General features: G+C 42.4%; 1 protein-coding gene across 1 annotated transcript; it reads left to right on the forward strand.

Moving 5' to 3' along the window:
- Nucleotides 1-14296: 14296 nt before the first annotated feature.
- Nucleotides 14297-17228, forward strand: LOC131285112 (titin-like). The gene is made up of 4 exons (XM_058313971.1): nt 14297-14446; nt 14548-14681; nt 14750-16935; nt 17002-17228. Exons 1-4 carry the CDS (start codon nt 14297-14299, stop codon nt 17226-17228), a joined length of 2697 nt encoding a protein of 898 aa, XP_058169954.1.
- Nucleotides 17229-22607: the final 5379 nt, after the last annotated feature.

The following is a 22607-nucleotide window of genomic DNA, read 5'->3' on the forward strand; positions in this document are numbered from 1 at the left end:
TTCGTTTTCTATCTGAAACCGGACCCTCTCTAGCACGATTGGATTGACTCTTGAAGGGGAAAAGTCTTGTAAGCTCTTAAAGAGCAGGCATGACAAAAAGACGGTCCTTAAGCAAAGAAGAAGAAGTTCACGTTGAATTGAAATACGCTTTAATAATTTAATAATTTGATAATATAATAATAATAATTTAATAATAAAACGTGAACGATCGAGGAATTTTACTGAAACATTGGTTTCGAAAATATATAACTTTTTAATCAAGTACTTTTTCATCCTATTATTTCAATGTAAAGAACCAATTTGTTTACTTTTAATAAAACTTTTTTTCTATATGCAAACAGAAATCCATGTAAAAAGATATTTGAAATGTTTGCAGCGTGCGTGCCATGAAGTGAATCAATCAATTTAGAAACTTTGATTTATTAATTAAAAATGCAAAAACATTGTTTTAAATTAATTCAATGATTTTTTGCAACTGTTTATGTATGACCTACTCAACATAAGGTGGTTTTAGCAGCACAATCATTTGAAATCGTGTATGTTTTTTTTGTATCTGCTTAAATAGTACATGCAAAGAAAAAATAAAATATATCTTTCCTACTTTCGTTAACCACCACATAACCGATCGTATGTGTGATTGTGATACTTCTTTTAATTGATTGGTTGTTTGAAAGTAAACCTATTGAACTGATGTGTGGTAGCTGCAGGGTGTTTCATTCATTAAAATAATTTACCTTTCAAACGGCGATAACGGCCCATCGTACATGCTATTTACTCAACAGTTATGGCTTTATAATGAATCACTTCGTCACTTAATTACTCCCTCCGACAGCCGGCCTGCGAGCGACATGATGAATGATCCGACTGGCGGAAAAGCTGATCCTTCCATCTCGATCCACCTCCACAGTGCACTATGGAGCGAAAAGAGCAAATTGCCGGGATAAAATTCAGAATCAAATGTTTTGCAATTTTTTCATTGTAATATCGTGTAATACTATTATATTACACGGAATTATGATGTTTCTGGACAATCCCGCCAGGTGGCGCTGCAAAAACAACATATTTTTGGATTTTTCTATGGGTGCATTATTTTTTCAATCTTTTTTTTATATTAACTTAAAGATTTTATTTAGTTTGATATCAAACAAACTAAATGTACAAAAAACTTTTATTCCAAATATTGTTATCTGGAAAATAATTCATATTTAAAGCATCTAACGTGGACATAACTTCTGAACTATTCTGAGCTTGTACCATCATATTCTTGGTTTTGAATTGGCAAGGGTCTGTTACTATTTGAGGAGCTGTAATTTACGAAGAATGTTTTTAAATATGAAAGTCTTATTTAAATTTAATTTTTTTTTAAATTTAAATAAAAGAATGCTCTCATAAAAATGTCTTTAATATTGAATTCTCGTTACATTTTACGGACGTGTTCTCTTCTATCCCTTCTGTATTTTTTATTTCCACCTTCTGCTGCTTCCTCTCCTAAGGATCCCAATGGACCTTGGTCATTTACAGTTGATGGCTATCAAAATATTTCGAATCCTTTCTATAAGTTGCTATGCGTTCTATTTGCAAAATATCGCTCAATTTTTCTATGTTTGAAAAAGCCCGACGACAGACATTTCCCGTCGTACTATTTCCACCCATTTACCTTGGTTCATCTACTTTAACACCAAATTCCTTGTACATGTTTTCCAATATAATGTTTTTTGACCATTGTACATGTTTTTATAATTTTTAGTAACCTTCCGTTTTTTATATTCAATTATGTACGAAATGTGAAGCAAGCATTCGAAAAATCTCATCCAACATAAGATAAATTCTCAGGATTTGGAATAAATCCATTTTATAAGTGCTCTACACTGTTCATTTCTGTTAGTTTTGCTCCATACATACAACATGTTTGCGTATACATAGCGTCGGTTAAATATGCCAAAATGTTCCCATCAATTCAACTCATGTAAAATGAATAATTTACCGTCACATAACTTGTTTCATTTAGCTGGGTTGTATAAGGAACTAACCTGGTTAGTTGGCTTTTGATTTCATACTATACTATTTGTATAACTTTTTCTTTTCAATCTTTCGCACACTTGATCACAATTGGCCTGCAGAACCAACACTTTGGGGCATCAAGTTTATCCAAATGATATCTGAATTGTCACTAATGAACGAAAGACGGATAGGAGTCAATGCTGATACTAGCTAATCACTGTCTCATGCAGTATTTTCTCTGGAACCAGTTGATTGTAAATGCTGTGTTCACTAGATCCGTCCATGCCTCTCGAGCGCAATAATACGACGCTTAGTGAATCACACAAAGAAGATGAAAGGTGCCGCTAGATTTCTGCTTTTTCATTTCAATTATTCTACACGCAGTGTGATTCACCAACTCTTGAAGATTAACTTCAACTTTTACAGGTAAGGGTATAAACAGAACAAAATGCTAGTGTAGGGTACATTATTGATAGGAATTTTGGGTATAAAAAGATGGGTTTGTGAGCTGTAGAACAAGAAAAAGCGACCTAATGCATTCAAAGCAAACCAAACCAAATTTCATTCTTTGTTATTGATTTGGCTTGTCTTTCCCCTTTTACGTGATGTTCAACCACCACCCTGCTTCACATTTTTACGATACGATCATCGACCTATATTTCATTGAATGAGAATTTCATATATTTATTACCACACATGATGCTGCATATGGCATGATGGAGACGCCTAGTAGGTGATAAACTATAAGCTTCACATATAAAGTACAGACTAACGTAAAGATGCGCGCGTATGCGCAAAAAAAACTATCATTTATTGTTACAAAACATTCTAGGCTATAAGTGGGTATGCATCATATTACAATCTTTCACAATCCTTAGCGATGGCGTAAGGTTAAAAACATAAAATTGAAAAATTTTCCAGGAGTTTTGCGAAACAATCCTTAATATTTTGTGACATTCATTTTCAATTTCCTTAAACTGTCAACAATTTTAAAGCATGATAATAAACCATTCCAAAACTGTGCTTGAAATCCGATTCCGGCCATTATTATAGGAGTTACAGACCTTCAAAGTTGATAGATTTTTTTCAAATTTTCACGCAATATTTTCACAAATCTTGACTTTGACGGGCTGTTTCTCAGAACCTGGAAGAACTAAGGCTCTAGTTTTTGGGTCATTTCTTAGTTTCATCTTGTAGTTTAAGAAAACATATCTCATTTTTCTGAAATCCAAAAATGAATTTTTGATTTTTATCCCGGCTTCGCTCCATCGTGCAGTGGAGTCGTTTGTGAGCCATCGCATTGCGGAGCTGCTGGCAAGGAGATCATCTGCAAGCATACCACACAAAGCATACTGGCCATCTGCGCTATGCTTTCACTGTCGAGTACGATGTTAACGATATGCCGCACCGTTTGCCCATATTTCCGTGTGCCTTCCGGTGATGCTGAGGAAGACGATTATTTCATGTCGCTCTTACCTATCTTCGACCCTGTCAGATGCGGCCTCGTTCTGTGGTATGCAAAACGCATTGTACGATGATTTTAAACCCTTCCACGATGCTGTTTCCAACAGTTGGTTCCACGGTTTCCATGTGGATCCGCTTTCGCGCTGTGCGATTGTTTAAATCGTATACAAGTCCCAGTGACGGAGTGCATGTCCGATGTGGCCAGGGGTCGATGGTGACACTTGGGATTCAATGATAAGACAAAAGAGAAACAATGTCAAAACTCCTTTGCATGTGGAGGGTTTTGCTTTATTTTCACACCATTTGTAGTGCTTAAACTTTCTTTTAGGTGTAAGGGAGGAAGAAAATGCTGGCCCATTCTTCTTGTTGTGGCTCGTGCATAAAATACGTTCAGACTTTTGAAGTGATTCCTTCTGGAAGTACTTAACATTGTCCCACATAAACAACTGTCTTATGAAGCAAATTAAATGGAAAATTTTAAGGTTAAACGATCCCCTTAAGCAGGTACGCATCGATTACGACATCCAGCAATGCAATCATCGCCATAAACCTGTCGACCGGGCAATGCGACGGGAGGATTCCCTTGTCCCCCGGGTTCCCGCTCATCTCACCTACTGATAAAGGGGGATTGGCCCGGAGGAAAACACTGCTCCGGACACAGTTGCTATGGAGCAGCAAATTTCAGCGCAAAGCACACCGCCGGCCATGTTGAGCAACATAAATCAGTGTAGTTTTGCACACCCGGCGCGCAGAAATCCACAATGGCGTGACAAGTACGACCCGTTTTTATTGGAACTTTCTTCAGCCGGGCCTCATGTTCCCGCCGTGAGGTGAGTCGAGGTATGGTGGTTCACTTGTTTCCATTTTCTTTTGGTAATTTAGTAGTACTATTTATTTTTTGCTTTTGCGCTTTGCCGCTCAGCTCCTTGCCACAATGGCGGGCTACGGACATGTTTCGTTGGACGTTGGTCCGCGATGGCGGTGTATTGTAATGCTCCAATCGTTAATACACCGCTCGTACGGAACGGGACGATTGTCTTCGCCATTCGTCTGATTATAAGTCACAGCTTCCCGCCGTGGTACGGGTAAGGGTGCACGGTTCATTGTTTTCGCAGCAAGTGGAGCCCTGCCTTAACCGGAGAGTGACTTCAGCCAAGGGAAGGATGCAGAGAGTGTTAGTGTTGTTACGCTTGTCGTCCTGACACTGCGAAAAATGCCACCAGCAGCGGGCCGGTTGACAAAGAGTAAACGATGATTTGCATAATGTTCAGTGCAAGAAGGAAGTGCGTTCCGAAGCCGGACGTCGTGCTGACGTTGGGACGTGCCGCGCTTGTGACCCGCATTTTCGGCGAGGGAAGCAGGAACTTGTCACATGCACCACCGAACGGAAAATCGTGATCAGCGAGATGCGAGTTGCGTCATTAATTATTATTTTATTACGCATGATTGATGACTCGGTAAAACTGATCTATTTTTCCGTCTCGTCGGGCACATTCCGCGGGCGCAAGGTGGACGCAGTCACTCGAGACGGGAGACCGGAGACCGGAGACCGGAGATTAGATTATGATGTAATGCAAACTGGTGTCGTGCTGCTGCTGCTGCTGCCGCAGGCGTTCGCCTCACCCGAAACTGCCCTTGGCTAGTCGGTAGTCATTTACTTCGACAATCAGGACCGCTTAGGGCAGCGCGTAGTGTGTTACGATAAACGTTGCTTTTGATCAATGTTTCACTATTTGTGTAACGTCGGTGTGCTGGTACTGTTTACGTGTTGTCCCCGGGAAGGATTTGTACGACAACGAAAAGAAAGAAAATATGATGAAATCAAATCGAATCGGCGTGAATGCTTCTTCCTTCCGCAAGGAAGTCAACAAGTATGGATGGCTCGAATACACCATAAAATCGTCAAAACTACTTAGGAAATATCCATAGGATCGAGTAATCGGTTGTTTTTAGCGCGGGCACCTTAATCAAAACAATTATTTTGAATTTAACGGAAACTTTAGATAGATTTCAAATGAAGCCCTATTTGTTCCACATGGTTGATATACGTTGTAAACTAAAGAGGCATATTTTGACCGAATGGTATAGTGATAAAAAATTAGGTTTTCTGTGGAACTATGGAAAAGATTTGTAAATAATTATAGCGTCTTTATACTTTTATATTCTTTAGATCATAATTGAAACATCGAAAATAAGTTCTTCATAATTACTTAAAACATCTGCAACAGTTGATCAATGCAACGAAATAAATTATGTCGAACGAAACAAAAAGTGGAAAACAAATTGAGAAACATGCAAATGAATGATACTTAAAAAAAGTAATTGCAATAATTATTGTAAAACAGCATGAACTAATTTCGAATGAAATGGAAATTGTCTTATCTTTTTTCATTTTAATTTCGCAGATTATTCAGAGCTCTGTGATTTTGAATAAATCTATTACATAATTGTCGATTGTCGTTTTATTCAAACCAGCTAATTATACTCAAAATACAATGAGTTTGCATAGAAATTTTACTTTCTTGCCTAAATACCTACCTGGTCTGGTTTGTGAAAAGGCCCCAAGATAAACATCATCTTGTTTTCTTCCGGCTTCGGCGCAACCGAGAGTAGTCTGCAGCGCGACGACGATCGCCGTCGAGCGATCAACCGGGGCCTTTCGGCTTCCCGCCAAACTCCCGAGTAGCTCGCAAACACTCTCACTCTCGTGGAAAACCTCTCGCGTTGGGCTGAAAATCGCGCGCGGAAGACCGGCTTTTCGGGTTCTCTTGCAGCAACCCAGCATCATTTCACTCTCTTTTCCAAGGTCTCCGCCAGCATCTCCAGCTCGAGAAGAAATATTAAATGTAGTGCAGACGATCGGTTCGCGATCATTTCGTGAATAACCTTCGCGGCTGCAACAGCGCGGGCTCGATCGGAAACGGAGTTTTAGGGAACCGAAAGAGGGTTGTTGAAGGAAAGTGACGGAGGTTTCGTGAGTACGTGCGTGCCTCAGAAAGGTTTAACGATCTGCCCCGATCTCCCCGTGCGATCGTCCGGTCAGCCCAGCGGGAACCTGAACCGGAAAGGAATATAAATATTAAGAAGCAAAAACGGGTGAAAAACAAACTCAATCCAGCTACTTCTCGTCCGGTCGTTACGGGAAGGTCTCGGGCTCTACGCGGGGCGGCCCGTTTTAAACACAACACAGTGAGCATAACGTGTGTAATCGACTTTCGACGACCGACCTACACTCGGCCCGATTTAGCCAGATCGGCCCGCTGTGCATTGGTTTTTATTTTAATGAGCGTAGAGGTCCTGCCGGCCGTCGCTTCCAGTGTTAGCCGGAGTGAAATTTTGAGCTCGTGAAGTGTTGGAAAAAATAACAGCGCTTGTTTATTGAGTCGCCCGCGCGGTGTTGCCACGGAGTGATTGACGAAACGAAGTGACAGTAAAGTGCAACGTCTTTGTAGCGGTCGGCGATTCGGGGCGGATGCTCTTCGCAGCACCAAGCCACCACTTAGTGCTGACAGCTTTGGAACTGCGGGCCAATTACATCGCCACCTCCACCGCAGGAGGTCCTGTACGTAATAATCGTGACGGTGGTCCTTTCGTTGCGCTGCCAGCGTGAAGTGTTGTTTCTTCGCCGCCGAAGCGGGAGTCGTAGAATGAGTGGAGAAAAGTCGTGAACGTGTTTTGGTGTGCATCCACATCCCAAACTTCGTGACTGGAGTGCAGAAAGTGTCCGTTTCTTGTGGCAAAAAACGAAGAAGAAAAAACTACACGGTTAATTAATGAACAAAGCCTTGTTTGATTTCTGCTGAGCGAGCTTAATGTGCACGATATTAAAGGGTAAGCATGAGCGAATCTCAGCAAAAGGAAAAAAGTCACTAGCATCTCAGCATGGGAGCACCGTTGGAAACAACGTTGTATGGAAAGCTTGGCCGTGTTAAGTGTAAAGTTACTGCAAGGCAAGAAATTAAATCGTGCAAAAACGAAAACTGATTCCGCAAAGCAAATGAAAATTTAATTCTTGTGTTCTTTCGCTACACAAGTTTCTCGATGAAGTTTATTGATGGTACTCTTTACCTACCCTTATTTCAATTTGCTGCTTGATGAAAAGCGGAAATTAGGCAAAAAAAAAAATATTTTAGTGTAGTATAATTTTGCAAGAAAAAAGAAAAATTTTGAAAAAACCCGTGAATTTAAAAATAAAAGGAAAAAGATGTTGAACAACAATACGCAATAGAATTTTATAAAATTTTCTATTCAGAAAGATGATTATTCTATCACCTTCTAATCGAAGCTAATCGTCTTTTGCACGCCGATGATTGCATAATTGTTAATGGCTTGCAGACAATGTAATGCTATTAGGGAGATAAAAGATAGTTCAATGGTTTCGATACGCCACCTGGTAGCAGCAAGCAATTAGCCGACGAACCGAGCGCGGTGTGCCGTTTTTCCTCCGGTGGGCGTTAACTACTGTGACGGTTAGCGTTTTGCGATACAAAATCTGTACCAAATGGGATGCAGCCTTACGACACCGACGGGTGGGCAGGAGATGAAAACGAAAGATGAACATTAAATTAATTTAGATGATGGATGCGCGGACCTTTTGCTGTTGTTGTTGTTATGATTATTCATTTGAGCCTGTGCACGTGTGCATGTGATAATGCGATGATTGCGCAAGTTTTACCTCTTCGTAAGCGTGAAACCAAGCAGAGCGAAAGGGATAGCGAAAAAGGCAAGGTGGTTATGATGAGGTAGGGTAGGGAGGAAAGTAGAGGGAGATCATCAAAAAAAAAAGAAGGATGGAGGTCTTTCGCTTTTCACTTTATGACCCCTGCGTCCAACGGATTCACTACGGTGCAGGAAAGTAAAAGGTGTGACCTTCCAAATGAAAGCGAAGCACTTTGGGACCACTTGAAACGCACGTGCAGTGAAAGATCGTGTATGTGATGTCGCCGGTGCGTTTTTGGGGTGTTTTTGGGAACGTGGAAAACGTGGCACCAATGCGTTTGCCAGGTGGACGCCGTTATAGCATTTGATTTTATTGCATGAGCTTGATCGACTTGGCTGCATGCTAAAATATAAAAATTATTTCGGAAGCTGACAATCATCATGTGTTATACACAGAAATACCACTGTTTAACTGGCACCCCTTCTCGCTACCACTTAGCAGTACCGTAAAGTTTATGTCTGGGCAGTTTCAGTTTTGTCACCTTCAATGGCTGTCATTACGCACCGACATCGTTTTACCCGACCGTTTTGCTCCCATGCTTAGTAGGGAACTGGTTTGAGCCATTACCGTGCGCATCTGGGAGAAACTACATTTTAAAGAGCAAACAAAATTATCGGCAGTACGAAGCTTCGCCGGGAAATTACGGTCTCACTCAGCGCAGCAGCAACTTTTGTCATCATCTCGTTTCGTTCGTTACTTTCCTCGTCTATCAAGTGTTTGGCGAATGTGGCCGGTCGTCGGTAAGATGGGTGCCGGCCGGATTTCCACGCCGTTCATCCGCATTTCCCAGCATAATGACCCCGCTTACTGAGATACGCGGAAAAATCGCCACGCCAATCTTTGTGCCACAGTTTACACCCCAAAATCCCACACCTGTCGTGTCCAGTTTACGTGTGACTCGGGCTCGATTGTACCTTGTCGTCGTGGTTTTATTTTTTCTCACCCCCATTAGGCTGGACTTATCATCCACTTTACTTGTGACTTTTTTATACAGTTTCTCTTTTCCATACGCTGCATTTCCTTCCATCAGTTAACCCTTAACGGAATAATTTTGGTCACTTTGGAAAATCAAGCACAATTTATATATTACACACAACTCTACCTTGGGGTCCGCGACAGCCGAGTGGTAGCGTCGGTTAGAAAATCGGCCCATGAGCGCCGGGGCTCACCACACCTCGACGGCGTGGGTTCGAATCCCAACCGAGACCGGACCCCCCTGTACTAGAGGACTGACTATCCACGTACAACAGGGAAACAAGTCTCGTAAGCCCTTAACGGGCAGGCATGACCAAGAGGTCGTTACGCCAAGAAGAAGAAGAAGAAGACAACTCTACCTTAACGAAATTAATTTATTGGTTTTCTGTTTGGAAATAAACTTCTCACTGCTGCCATTTTCAAGAAATTTTTAATATTTCATGAATACTTGAACATTTCTTCTTGATTTACTTTGATTTACTCGTAAAGTAAGTCGTAACCACAATTTGTTATTATGATTATTTTTTTTATTATGTTGACATTTTAAATAGTATCCACGTCCCAACAAAATATCATATCTGAACTAAACTGATCATTAGTGTTGAAAATTACTCTTTTGTAAATTTTTCTGTTCGTATTTCGTTTGTTTGATATTGTTTCTTTTATTTTCCCCGTCTAAATCAAGTTACGATTTTGAAAAAAATATAATATAATTGTCAAAGGCTTATTTGATGCTTACAATGTTATTCATCTCAAGGAATCAACTTTCATAAAGATTTTGTGGTTTTTTCTAACACAATTCTTATAGTTTTTAATACTCATTCTCTTAATTTTCAGTACTCTTCTTTTACTAATTCGGCTTAATAAAGTACTATTTCTTCTTATCTGCCGCTCACGATTTGAACATCTTGCGCCATTAAGGGTTAAGGGAGTCAGTTGGAAGTGGGTGGTTAACGCTGTGTTGTCCTGCAGCTTCAACTCCCCCCGGAATCCAGATAGTTTTTCTTGAGGTTAACATTTTTTTTTAATGCTTTGTTTCATCTCAGATACGTTATCTACCGTGAAGTTATACGCGCATTACGTTGAGTATTGTGACAATCTCTCGGAAGCTTTTCGTGGAGGCCGGAAAGTGCTTTGGTGGGATAGTAAATGGCGTGTAGTAGAAAATAACGATGTTTGTCCGGGCTTCGGGTCTAGTCAGTCCCGGTAAGCACGCCGCGGGGCGCTTCGTCTTGGAGCTTCGGAGGCGGCCCATGTTTGTGTTTATCTTTTCACGTCGGCTTTAGTACGTTTGCGTAAGCACGAATGGCGCGTGTTACACGGTTTCCGTTAGACAAATAAATCGGATAGTACAAACAGTTCCGTGAGCGTTTGGTGGCATTGAATAACGAAAGGCGTTTTATTTTCTGGAGGTGCTAAAGGTCCAACCAAGTCCAATCGTCACGAACATTCAATGTTCTGTGCACCATAAATTCAGAGACATTCTTGTAAGTTAAACATAATCATGGTATAAAAGCTCAACTCTTTTCCTTCGATGTTCCCTGTTAAGAACAATAGCACGATGGCTTAGGATAGTTACGGATCGACTATCTTAAGCCATGACTTGCGTTAGCGCCAACGACGCCCTTCGATGAAGACAACTACAAATTTGCCCCGGGGTGCTGTTCGGTTTTATTGCATTTTATGATCTGTTGATATTTGCACTCCCATGCCAAAGCAGGTCTAGCCATGCCGACTTTACGGGCGGGTGATAGTCGCTTTTCAACATTCTCATCCAGCCGTTTGAGGGTGTCTGAAGCAGGAGAAAAATATACTCCGAGGCTACATGAACATGGACAAATGCACCTAGAGAATTGGAAACGACCAGGCTGGGTACGTTAACGACTTGCACTTGGTGCCAGTGCCAGTGACAGGAATATGTACAGGTGTCCGTCCCGAGATAGGTACCGGATATAAACATCGGCTTGAAAACGGTTAATGAAGCGTGTGCAGCGAAATTAAAAAGCGGCCAATAACCATTTAATAAATTATTATGTTTATTCACGGGAGGATAGAAAGTTTGGTCGACTCGCGTCCTTTGGTTCGTCACAGGAAACACATCGCAATGAAATGTACAAACGGCACTGATCATAGTCAAGAAGTGCCCGCGCAATGGAAAGCTAGCTGTTTTAATTTATTTTAAGGATTACGAATGCCTCAACATGTTCCTTTAAATAAACGATGCTCTTCTTACTTGTCACGCTGAATGAAGTTGTTGGAAATCCAAGAGAAGGAAATCCTCCAAGACATTCCATTGTTAAGCCATCACTTGTACAACACAATCGAGACGGTTGCAACAAAGTTATGAGCGTGCCAGCGAGGGATCTCTTCAACCACGTGAAAGGTACAAGCAGCGACAGGCCTGGTTAAGATGATTGGATATTTCGGTCTTAATTCGGAATGCCTTGCAGAAAGATTTTGCATGCAATTTATTGTGCACTAATCGATTTCGTGTCAGCTGCAGGCGCAGCATTTGGTGAAAGTTGTTTTGAGCTGGGGAATAGGTTATATGAAAGACCTGCGCGGTGGGGATGTTTCTTTTGATAAATTCACTAGCAATGAATAGAAATTTCGTTCAATTGCGAACAATTTAATCCAACAAAACGGATCAGTCTGGGGAGCATCAGACATAGTTTTTAAAATTTGTGATAAGGGCATCTTCTTACTTTGTTGTAAAGTCTGTATGAATGAAAAAAAAACAAAAAAGAATGAACCTAATTTTTAGATGCTTCTTGTGGCTTTGGACAAAACTTTCCTATGTGACACGGACATGTTCCCATCGAACGGGTACGTTTTCGGGGATGCTTTTGATAGGTCATTTCTACCACTTTCGCTAACGACCGACCCGGCAAACGACCAGACTAATTGGCCAGACATCCACTCATGCTCACGCTGTGAAGAATGGCGGGGGATCTTCATGGTTGGGACCGTTTTTTCCCCTTTTTTTTTACCTCCAACTCCGACTCCGCCTATCAGACCGACACGAAATCCCTTTTTTGGGCGCTTGTCATCCTTCGCTGATGTGCGCTTGCAAACGATGTGCTCGTTATCGAGGAGCGAAATCTCACGAGTTCGGCTCTCCCGAGTCCGACTAAGGTCCCCGGAGGTCGGCGAAGGGAAAGTGTCCCAGCGGCTTTAGCGGTGCGTAAGCCCGTTCCGTTTGTGTAACGTGATTGCAAAATGTTGGCGCCTCCGTGTTACCAGTTCCGGAAATCGGTGGTAACAGATGGACGCAGCGCGATCGGATTGTTTTACGGTGATTTTCCGTTTTTGGACCAAGGAAATGGAAACGTAGTTTTACCTCGCTATCGACGATTGTGTCGCCAATTTATTTTTGTTTTGGCTTAGCCAGAGGTGGAAAATCGTTTCCCAGCAAATGTTTAAACAAATTGGTTCAAAATAAAAGTTAACAATTCCAATCATTTTTGGCACGTCATAGAAGCGCTTATTCAAATAAGTAGCAATTTTTGATTTTTTAATGTTCAGGTGGTTCAGGGATTTAAAACGTTTTTAATATTTCAAAAACTTTCCACGGCCACTTAGTTTGAATCTCTTTCCGATCGCGGGGCGGATTGATGGATGGATGAATAACGTTTGATTTGCGTTAAACTTCTTCTCAATTTGGATCGGAATCGGTTTGTTATGCTACTCAATGTCCATCGATCAGATGTATAACTGTTTCCTACATAATCCAGAACGTAAGAAACGAAAAGGTAGGACAGACAATTTTTGTTTAGATTTATGGAGTTGTTTGTATGGCTAGATTGATCTGCTCTAACAGTTACTGATTTGCTTTCATAGCAACCGTAAATCGGATTAAATCGACGCATCTATATGGAAAAATACTAATGAGTATACGGTAGCTGAACAAACTTGAGGTTGGGTCGACATTGTTTTTGGTCAAATGATCTATGTATCTTTGAAAGTTCATATACTTTTGATGAAACATAAGTTTTAATCAAATGAAAAATCATTGAAATGAAGTTTAAATGAATAACGAATCATTACGGTTCGTCAAAATTTACGAGATTAATTGATACTTGCAATTCCTGTATATTGACAATTGCCTCTCCCAAAAATATGTTGAATCAATTCAAATAACTATCGAATGGACGGATTATACGAATAAAACTTGTCGATGGAAAAGATAAAACAGAACCCTAGTACAAAGAATAAAAATAAGCACAAGTTATGTAAATAGGATTTAACAAAACTGAAATGAAAAAGATGGCTGTATTATAAAAAATAAGCAAGATAAGTTACATTTCAATGACATGCAAAATTGTAAAAAATTTTATTCCTTTCATATTTTCATGCAGATATTAATGAACTAATGTTCAGTTAGCAGTAGAATGGCAAACTCTTTCCACAGTGTCCTTTGTGTTGATTATTTAGATACAGAATACTAATGGAAAAACTGTGAAAATATTTTTTTAGAACTAAACATTCTTTCATAGTTGTACATAGATACACGGTAACTTTAACATTCGCTTCGCCGACGCTACATTGTAAGGACAAAAAGCACGTTGTTCAAGCGACTAGCGCTTAGTCCAAAAGCCATTGCAGCTTAGCAAGCCTATGTTTACGGCTAATAAACCTCATTACGTGCTCTCTAACCGATTGGAAGCCATAGGCAACATTTGTCTGATTGCCCGATTCGCTACGATCATGTTTTCCTTTCTGTTCTTTGGCACCAGGGAAACATTTGACTCTTCCTTCACCGCTCCGTGCAGTTGGATATGATAATGTTCGGCAAAAAGTACAGAAAAGCACAAGTACGTGAACATAATCGAAGCTAATTTCCGTCTCTCTGTCGATCAGCACTTTTGGCGTCCGGAATGTTTGAAGTGTTAACCTCGTGGGTTGATCTCACGTCGACGGACGAGAATACGCTTGTGGGGTGGGTATATAATTTGCCTATCGTGCCTCGACGGTACCCAGTGTTTAGCAACGTATCCTACTCATGCCGAGCGCCCTACTAGCGACTTTCTGATTGCTATACTTTTCTTTCAATTTTTACACCATTCCTTGCCATTTCTCTGTTTTCTCTCCCCCGTTTGATCGATTCTACTGTAGGTCGAATCTGAATGAAACAGGATGCTGGTGGCATTGGGATTAGTTTTTGCGTGCATCTTACGAATAGAGACTCGAGCTGCACCTTCCTACGTCGATGTCAGCAATGGGACGCACGTTCAAGATCAGCCACCGCAGTCGGCCATCCTTCCAACGATTTTACCACCGGAGCAGGTAAGAAATCGGGACCCAACGGCTGGACCAAACGCATTTGCTTTTTGTATCTTCCGTTTTCGCGTTTTGTGGCAACTTTCACAACTGTCCAACCTTTCCAGATCTACCATCCGGAATCCTTACCGCACGGCGTTGTGCGCTATCAGCATCTGATCAACAACTCACCGAGCAGCAACTATTTCGTATACTACACCGATAACATCGTCGACCAGCCAAGGCAGCAATATGTCAATGGGTATATGTTTTTGATACCAAAACTATATTGGACAGTGTTAACCAATTTCAGTTTTATTCTCCTTTCAGATACAGCATTTCCGGAAACGATCCAGTATCCGGACAGATTGTGTACAGCCCCAATGCGGTTCCAATCCAGCTCGTTACGTTAGTGCAACCGTCGATCGGAACACCGTTGGGCCAGGAACAGGAGCCGATCGATTCGAAGCAGGAAGAAACGGAGGAAGCGCTGGAGGGCGTTAACCGTGGGAAGGTGGATGTGGACGCGGTTGGCATCCAAAAGTTGGTATCGAGCACGCAGAATTTGGTCAGTAACGAGGATGTGGTGGACATCAACAACGCACAGGAAGGTGCTGTTACGGAGCGAGTAGAAACCGCCTTCAACGTAAGCGACAAGGCGGAAGACAGCGTTCCAAGCGAAAGCCAGCGTGTACAGAACAGCCTGGCACAACCGGGTAGTTTGGCCGACCAACCGATCGTTGTTGGCGATAGTGACACGGCCGAGTCTGGTGGTGTGCGCACCTTACACTCGGTAAACGGATTGCAAGATCGGTCACCGTTCAAACAAATCAATGTGGAAATTCTGGGCGAATCGGACGACCATAACAACGGTCAGTTTCTGAAGGAGACGACAATCTTGGCCAGCAAACCGGCGGAACCGTGCGACGATGATGGAAAGGAGCATGGTGTGCTGATCACCAAGCAGGAAGTCACCACGATCAAACCAGTGACGGTGACGCGCGTTCGAGGATCAACTGCGGCCCGCCTGAGTACGAGGTACAAAGCGGTAGGACCTTCGTCGGAGAAGCTGGTCTCGACCACGGCACGCCCACTCCCGGTGGGTGTGGGTGGTGGAGTGACTCCGAAACCGGTATCGTCACGATATCTGGCACCAATTCAAGCGGGATTGCGGCTATCCAATGCGGACAGGTCACGTCCGGACGACGACTGTGTGGACGGTGGCGTGACAGTGGCTCCGAAGGAACGGACCGTGGTGGAAGTCCAGAAGAGCCTCAACATCAAGAACATTCTGATCGAACAGGAAAAACCGAACCAACGTCAGTACGGGGCGCGGACGAAGATCATCCATCAGCCAGTGTACGTGGAGAAACAGGTCGATCGCATCGTGAAGCAACCGGTGTACGTGGAGAAACCGGTGGAGCGGATCGTCAAGCAGCCGGTGTACGTCGAGAAACCTGTCGATCGGATCGTAAAGCAACCGGTGTTCATCGAAAAACCGGTAGAACGCATCGTACAGCAGCCGGTGTTCGTGGAGAAGCCGGTTCCGGTGGCGGTGCCGGTGGAGCGGATCGTCGAAAAGCCCGTCCATCATACGCACTACGTCGATCGACCTGTTCCGGTGGAGAAAAAGGTGACCGTGCACGTGCCGGTCGAGAAGATCGTCGAGAAGCCGGTGCAGGTGGAGAAGATTGTCACCCAAGAGGTGCAGGTTCCCTACCCGGTGACGCAGGTTGTCGATCGGCCGGTTACCGTCGAGAAGATTGTCGAAAAGCCGGTGCCGGTTGAGGTGGCACGGTACATCGATCGGCCGTATCCGGTGGAGAAAATTGTCGATCGACCGTATCCGGTGGAGGTTCAAGTGGAGAAGGTGGTCGAAAAGCTGGTCGATCGGCCGGTCGAGGTCGAGCGGGTTGTCGAGAAGCACGTGCAGGTTCCGGTGCCAGTGGCCGTCGAACGGGTTGTCGAAAAATTCGTCGATCGTCCGGTGCCGTATGCGGTGGAGAAAATTGTCGACCGTCCCTACCCGGTGGAGAAGATTGTGGAGAAAATCGTCGATCGTCCTTACCCGGTACAGGTGCCGGTAGAGGTCCCGGTGCAGGTTCCGGTGCACTATCCAGTGGAGGTGCCCGTGGGCATCCCGATTCCGTATCCCGTCGAGAAGTATATCGCACTTCCGGTTCACGAGCCCAAACCGACGCATTCCATCATCAAGACGGTGCACCACGAGCATTTCGATTTGGGCAAGTTCTTGGCGCAAAAGAAAAAACACTTTGTCGACCACTTCTTCCCCAAATCACATCATCATCCTAAGGTGTCCATAGTAGAGATGCCTGGGCAGCATGCGGTTTACCATACGAACCATCATCACCATCCCAAGAATGATTTGCATTTCGGCGCCTCGGTTTCGAACCCGGTGTTGGTGGATGGAAATCATCTGAACTTCCAGACACACTATGCACCAGAAAAGTCGCAACCGATCTATGGAATTCCATACACTGGGGAAACGTATGCAGGTATAGAATACATCCACGCGTAACTGTGGCCGGAGTTAATGAATTTTAACTATAAAAATGTTTCAGGAAACTTCGGATATGTCCATCATCAACCCATCGTAAAGGATGATTATGTGGGACCAACACCGCTGCTAGAGGATCATTGGGCGGTAAAGAGCGACGTGAAGTTCCGTCGCAGTCCCAGCTACGGCAAGAGCTTGCGCATCGAGTACGGAGGATTCAAGCCGCCACTAGTGCCATCGGTGGAAATTGACGAGCATGGAGTTCCGCTAAACAAAGAGAATCATAAATGAGGGCTTCGTAGGGTGTTGTGTTGGTTACTGGCTAGACAATATGTTTTGGATAAGGAAGAAGAAGCACCAACTGAGCGCATATGTTTTTCATTAGACTGGATTTGTTATATTTTGTACTATTTATTTTCTGTTGTTACTAAGCGAATAAACATGCAGATGCATATTAAAGTCACAAGTGTATGCAGAAATTGAACACGTTGAAAGAAATGTTGCTCCGAACTCAAACAAGTTTTTTGGTGTACAAATCTGCCTTTCATCTCATCGTTTCTGCACTATAGTTTGAAGTCCATCGTCCTTACATTGCGCGTCTATTTTGGGTTTCCATAATCACTCTTTTGGTCAACATGTTTTGGAAACGCAAAAACTCCAAAAATATTTCATTCATTTTCAAGTCCATTTATTAGTATTTTGAGTCAACTTGTCTAGTTTTAAATAACAAGTGTGTACAATCGCTGAAATATGGATTGAAATCATTTTCCTTCTTGGAACCATCTTGAACAGTTTCAAAATACGAGAACGAGAACTAAGTTGCGGAATTTTACAACTGACATAGATTGAGCTTTTCACGCCATAAAAACATCACAGAGACCGGGAACGATCCCATAAAAGAAAGAGCGAAAAGCTTTAAGCTTATCTAACGGGGTTTCGAAAGCTTATTAAAAGCTTTAGTCTGATCGCTGATATACGTGATCCTGCAAATTTTCTTGGTTTTCGTTCTACAATTAGTTGTTAAGAAAATATGATTTTGTACCAATTTCTTCTCTTTTTACTAACAACTGTAATCGAAGTTAAGAGAAGAATAAAATTTCCTATTTAACGAAAAGTGTTTTGACGAATAATGATTATTCGTTCTAAACCTTGTTGTTTTGAAGCAAATACACTCTTGTTTCCAATTCGTTAGCTATATAATGTTTTTCTTTCGTTAAACTTCTACTCTAATTGTACAGAGGACTATCATGATATTATATCGTTATGATTCTAAGCATTAATTTCTATAGGATACAGTAAAATTACTCTTTATTGTTAGATTTAGCCCATTCCATTTCGTTTCCTCACCTGTCGATCATTAGGGAAAGTTGATGAATTCTAACAATATTTGTTCAAGTATACTGTAGAATATTTGTTGTATTTGTATGTGTTTGTATTCTATAGAATATTTGTTTAAGTATATTTCGGGGCCCCTTGCGAGCTCGGGCCGCCCCACGACCACTTAGTCCGCGCATAGTTAAATCCGCCACTGTATGTATTATTTCAGATAAGCAACAATCCTGGTATATATCAAATCTTATTTGATATCCCATTCTTATTTGGCAAATTTGTCATTAATTATTTAGTCTTGTACAGTTAATATTGTTTTGTTTATGCTGAATTTTAAAATAATCTTAGAAACAAAACCTTATTGCAAATAAGTATTGTAATTACGTTTTTTTTCAAATCAATCTTGCATGTTGCATTTCGAATTAATTGATGTAATCGATTTTTCTGCTCATGACATCATATTTAACTAAAAGTCTATTCAGTTACACTCAACGGGATAGATTGTTTACAAATAAATGTAAATGCTATAATGGCGATACAATTGTTTGATCGGATGATCAATGGATGAGATCGACGTTTTCAAAATGCTATTGAAGCAAGGAAAGCCCCTTGCTGTTGTCTGCGTGCGCAAAAGAAATAACAAGAAGTGCTCTTCGGACACCTTTCGCGACGGAGCAAAACAAACAGTTCAGTAAGTCAACAGCATGGTTATCTAATAATCGAACATTAATGACGCCTTAGATCCCCCCAATAACTACCTTGCCGCGTAATGTGTCTCACGCCGGGCGGGAAAAGTGGAAGATTATAGAAAACAATTTATTAACACATTTTGGCTCGAAATCGTTGACTTCCAGCCGGGCGCCAGCCAAGGTGCAAGCCACCGCTGCGCGCGCCCTCTGAGCGCTTCCCCGGAGCGTGCCATCGATTCCGAACCGATCTGATGAACCGATCAGCCGCGTCGCCATGGCGTTTCGGTTACCGCGGCCATTGTGTACGGTCCTCATCGGCGAAAGTAACATTGTGCGCCAAGAGCATTTGCCGGGGCTCGTTGGTGGCGCGCGATCATCAAAACAATCATCCAAAACCGACCATCAAGCGATCAAGTGGCCGTTTAGTGCCGGCGGGCAGCTCGAGCATCTTCTCTCCCTTGTGCATTTCATCACGACACATAATTGTTGCCCGTCCATTGAAGCGGAGGTCGGCCGAGGTGAGCGCTAAATGCGCATCAATGCCCGCCGCGAGCCCTATGGCGCACATTCCAATTTAGCATTCAGATCAGACTTCCTAGAGATCGGACGCCGTGTCCCTTGGCGGCCGATGACGCTCATCAGTGTGTCAGTCTCGTCCACTCTCCACGTGTCGATCGCGAGGCCCCATCGATCGATAGCATTAATGTTCATAACTTTCCCCGTTTTCCTCGTCACCTGCTGATGGTTGTATCATTTTCCCTTCGCGTATTCGATAATCGTTTCAGTGTCACCTTCGTCGCGCGAAAACGGTTGGAAATGCAAGGTTCCTGTGCATCGCAAAATCGGAAGTATGGCCTTCCTGCATGACACCGGATCCATTACGCCAGGGGTGGCTAACCTGATGCATGGGTTCCTCAGTTTGACATTCACTACCACATGAATGACATGTATCATGTTTTAGCATCATGTTTTCCCTTTAATGCAGCAATGAAGATGAAATTGGAAGACATTGCACACTTTTCGATTGCCCACTCCTGGATTACGCAATCGGCACAATCCTACGCGGCATGACATCTTCGGCCATCAGGATACTTGCACGGTGGCATTGAGCACGCACGCACGGTGGTACACCTAGGAAAAAGCACCCAGCTGCGATACGATCAGCGCAAAGCGTCGCGGTCGCCATACGTAATCAATGTTGGCTACATTGACTGCTATCGATGGCGGTTGGTCGGGTTCGTATGAAAGACTGCTCCAGGTAGCGCCGGCATCGAAATTATGGCATACGCACATGTTTGGTTGCTTCAATTATTTTATTTATGCAGCGATTTGCACGGAAGGCTCTCCGGAAATTGCCTTTCTCGTTCCCGTCGCACCGCGTTCCCCTGCTGCATCTTAAAGCATACCGACAATTTAACACGATATTCCTTGTAGAGGTTTGGCCGTATCTGGTAGGGATGATACGACCAACTAAGGATGGCATTAAGGAAGTCATCGTAAATTGATTTCCATTCAAACGCATCGGATCGGCAGTAAGGAAATGGTTCAAACTTGTTGCCCTAGACTCATTTACAACATAGATGGTTTCAGTTGTTTGTTGGTTTTATTAAACTAATAGTAATCTGTGTTACATTTTTTTTGAAACCGGAATTTTGTGTCTTTAACATCAATCTTGTATAAACCAACCCAACAATTTTTAAATAACATTACAATTATTGAACATCCCTTTTCATTAAATTAAGAATTCTACTTGCCATTCTGGTTTTTTTGCTTTTGTACAATCCTTTTAAATTGTTTGTAACTCATTTATGCCAAGTTATACTGTAGAAAATTAAAATTAATTATTGTCCTACGAATGATATTGATGAAAGAGAAACAACAATTGGTATACAATAAATATAAAGTAGGAAATCCCGTGTAAACAAACACCTCTTCTTTCCGAAGCCGTAATATTGGATGGAAACGGATTATACACGCAAATATACAGCAATTTTATATCTACTACAAAAATATTGGTTATACACCAAGGCATAGCAACAGTTATAGAAGTGTCCTAACGACCGAATGAAGGCTGCGGACGATAAGCCAATATTCGTAGAAATAAAAAAAAAAAATACAATTTGCGCAACTTTTCCAAATTAGTATTAACATTTTGATAACGGTGAGCTGAATACAATGAATCGAAAACGCGAAGTTTTATTTTATTTATTTATTAAGGTATGACGGACGTTGCCGTATTGTTAGAGCCCACATGCTCAAACTGACATTTTTGTTCTTAGGACATTTCCTCCCTATCATTAGGCCTTATCGCGGGCTTTCTTAAACGCGAAATTACATATACGTATAAGATATATAAAATTCAATATAAACTGGCTTTGCTATTAGACATTCTAAATTTTAAAAATATAAGAATGTGCTACACCAAATACCGCTTCAGAATACAGAATTTTCCTATAAGATCGTTAAAGATAGGTACGTCGTGAAACGGTTTTTGTGATTATGAAGATGTTTCATCTAATCATAAGGTAACAAAAAAGTGTAAAATATATTGGTATTATAAATATTGAGGAGAGAAAAAAAATTATTTGTATCATTACATTTAGGTCACCGATGGGTGAATCCCCCTATTTATTTTAAGCAGATCTTAGATAAAACTTCAACTTCTAAAAAAGCAACTCATAATTCATAGCACAACAAGACATGCAAATCTGTGAGAAAAATGGTCTGAGATATGGCAATCATATGAACGAATGTCTGAGATATGGCATTCAATGCTGCCGACAAAAAGAGCTTCCCACGAATGTCAGAAAGGAAATGGGTCATGTCAACCGATGACGAAGAAAGCGATTTACTTGGCTAGCATGCATAATAGCGGAAGTGTTATGCATTTGCAGGCTGAGTGATAGATTCCCATAATCGTTTTTCTCGTCCTTGGGTCCCATTTGTGGCGCTTCGATACGGCCGTGTCCCAGAAAGGCGAGAAATGTCCGCTGAAAACTGAAATACTCACACAAACAATTTCTATTCAGTTGACAGGAGACCATCTCGTTTCATCCCAGCGACCCACTGTACACTATAAACCGCGAATCATCAACAGAAGCACGTCGAAAAGCATCCACCGTGAATATTTACTGTACGTGCTACAGATCAAATCTTGCGGTGATCGGTGGATAAAACGAGAAGGAGTCAAGGTAGAAGAAGAAATAGTTATGAGTGCCGCAAAGGTTGTTTGAGAGCGTATCGCCCATTGATCCGCCGATGGAACCATCTGACCAATTGCAAATTATGGTACACGATGATCCGAGCGGCACATGCTGGCACAGCTGGCCCTAGTCCAGGCCGGTAGCGATGCGGTTTATTTTGATAAGTATTACTTACACCGACGCTTCCAGAGATCGCTGCTCGTGAGCCCCATTGTGCTCGTTCGCTGGGCAAACAGCGCCGAGGCCCAATTGCTTTGCTCCAGTGGCGAGATGATATGATTTTTCAATCGACCGGTTACGTCAATTGATCGACCTGATCGGCTCGGCACGGTGTCGGTGCGAGATTTGGTAACCCTCCTCTTCGCTGGACGAAGCAGACAGAGGCCGACGCATACGCCATGCTCGACGCCACCGTGAACCTCGAGTGGCGATCCGATGTGATTTTGTCT

This window comes from Anopheles ziemanni, chromosome 3 (genome assembly GCF_943734765.1).
Source record: "Anopheles ziemanni chromosome 3, idAnoZiCoDA_A2_x.2, whole genome shotgun sequence".
NCBI lineage: Eukaryota > Metazoa > Arthropoda > Insecta > Diptera > Culicidae > Anopheles > Anopheles ziemanni.

What these genes read in the sequence shown, in the direction of transcription:
- LOC131285112 (XM_058313971.1), top strand. Translation starts at nt 14,297, where the DNA reads ATGCTGGTGGCATTGGGATTAGTTTTTGCGTGCATCTTACGAATAGAG. An exon ending in CGATTTTACCACCGGAGCAG is followed by an intron (nt 14,447 to 14,547) that starts GTAAGAAATCGG and finishes CAACCTTTCCAG; the next exon opens with ATCTACCATCCGGAATCCTT. An exon ending in AGGCAGCAATATGTCAATGG is followed by an intron (nt 14,682 to 14,749) that starts GTATATGTTTTT and finishes TTCTCCTTTCAG; the next exon opens with ATACAGCATTTCCGGAAACG.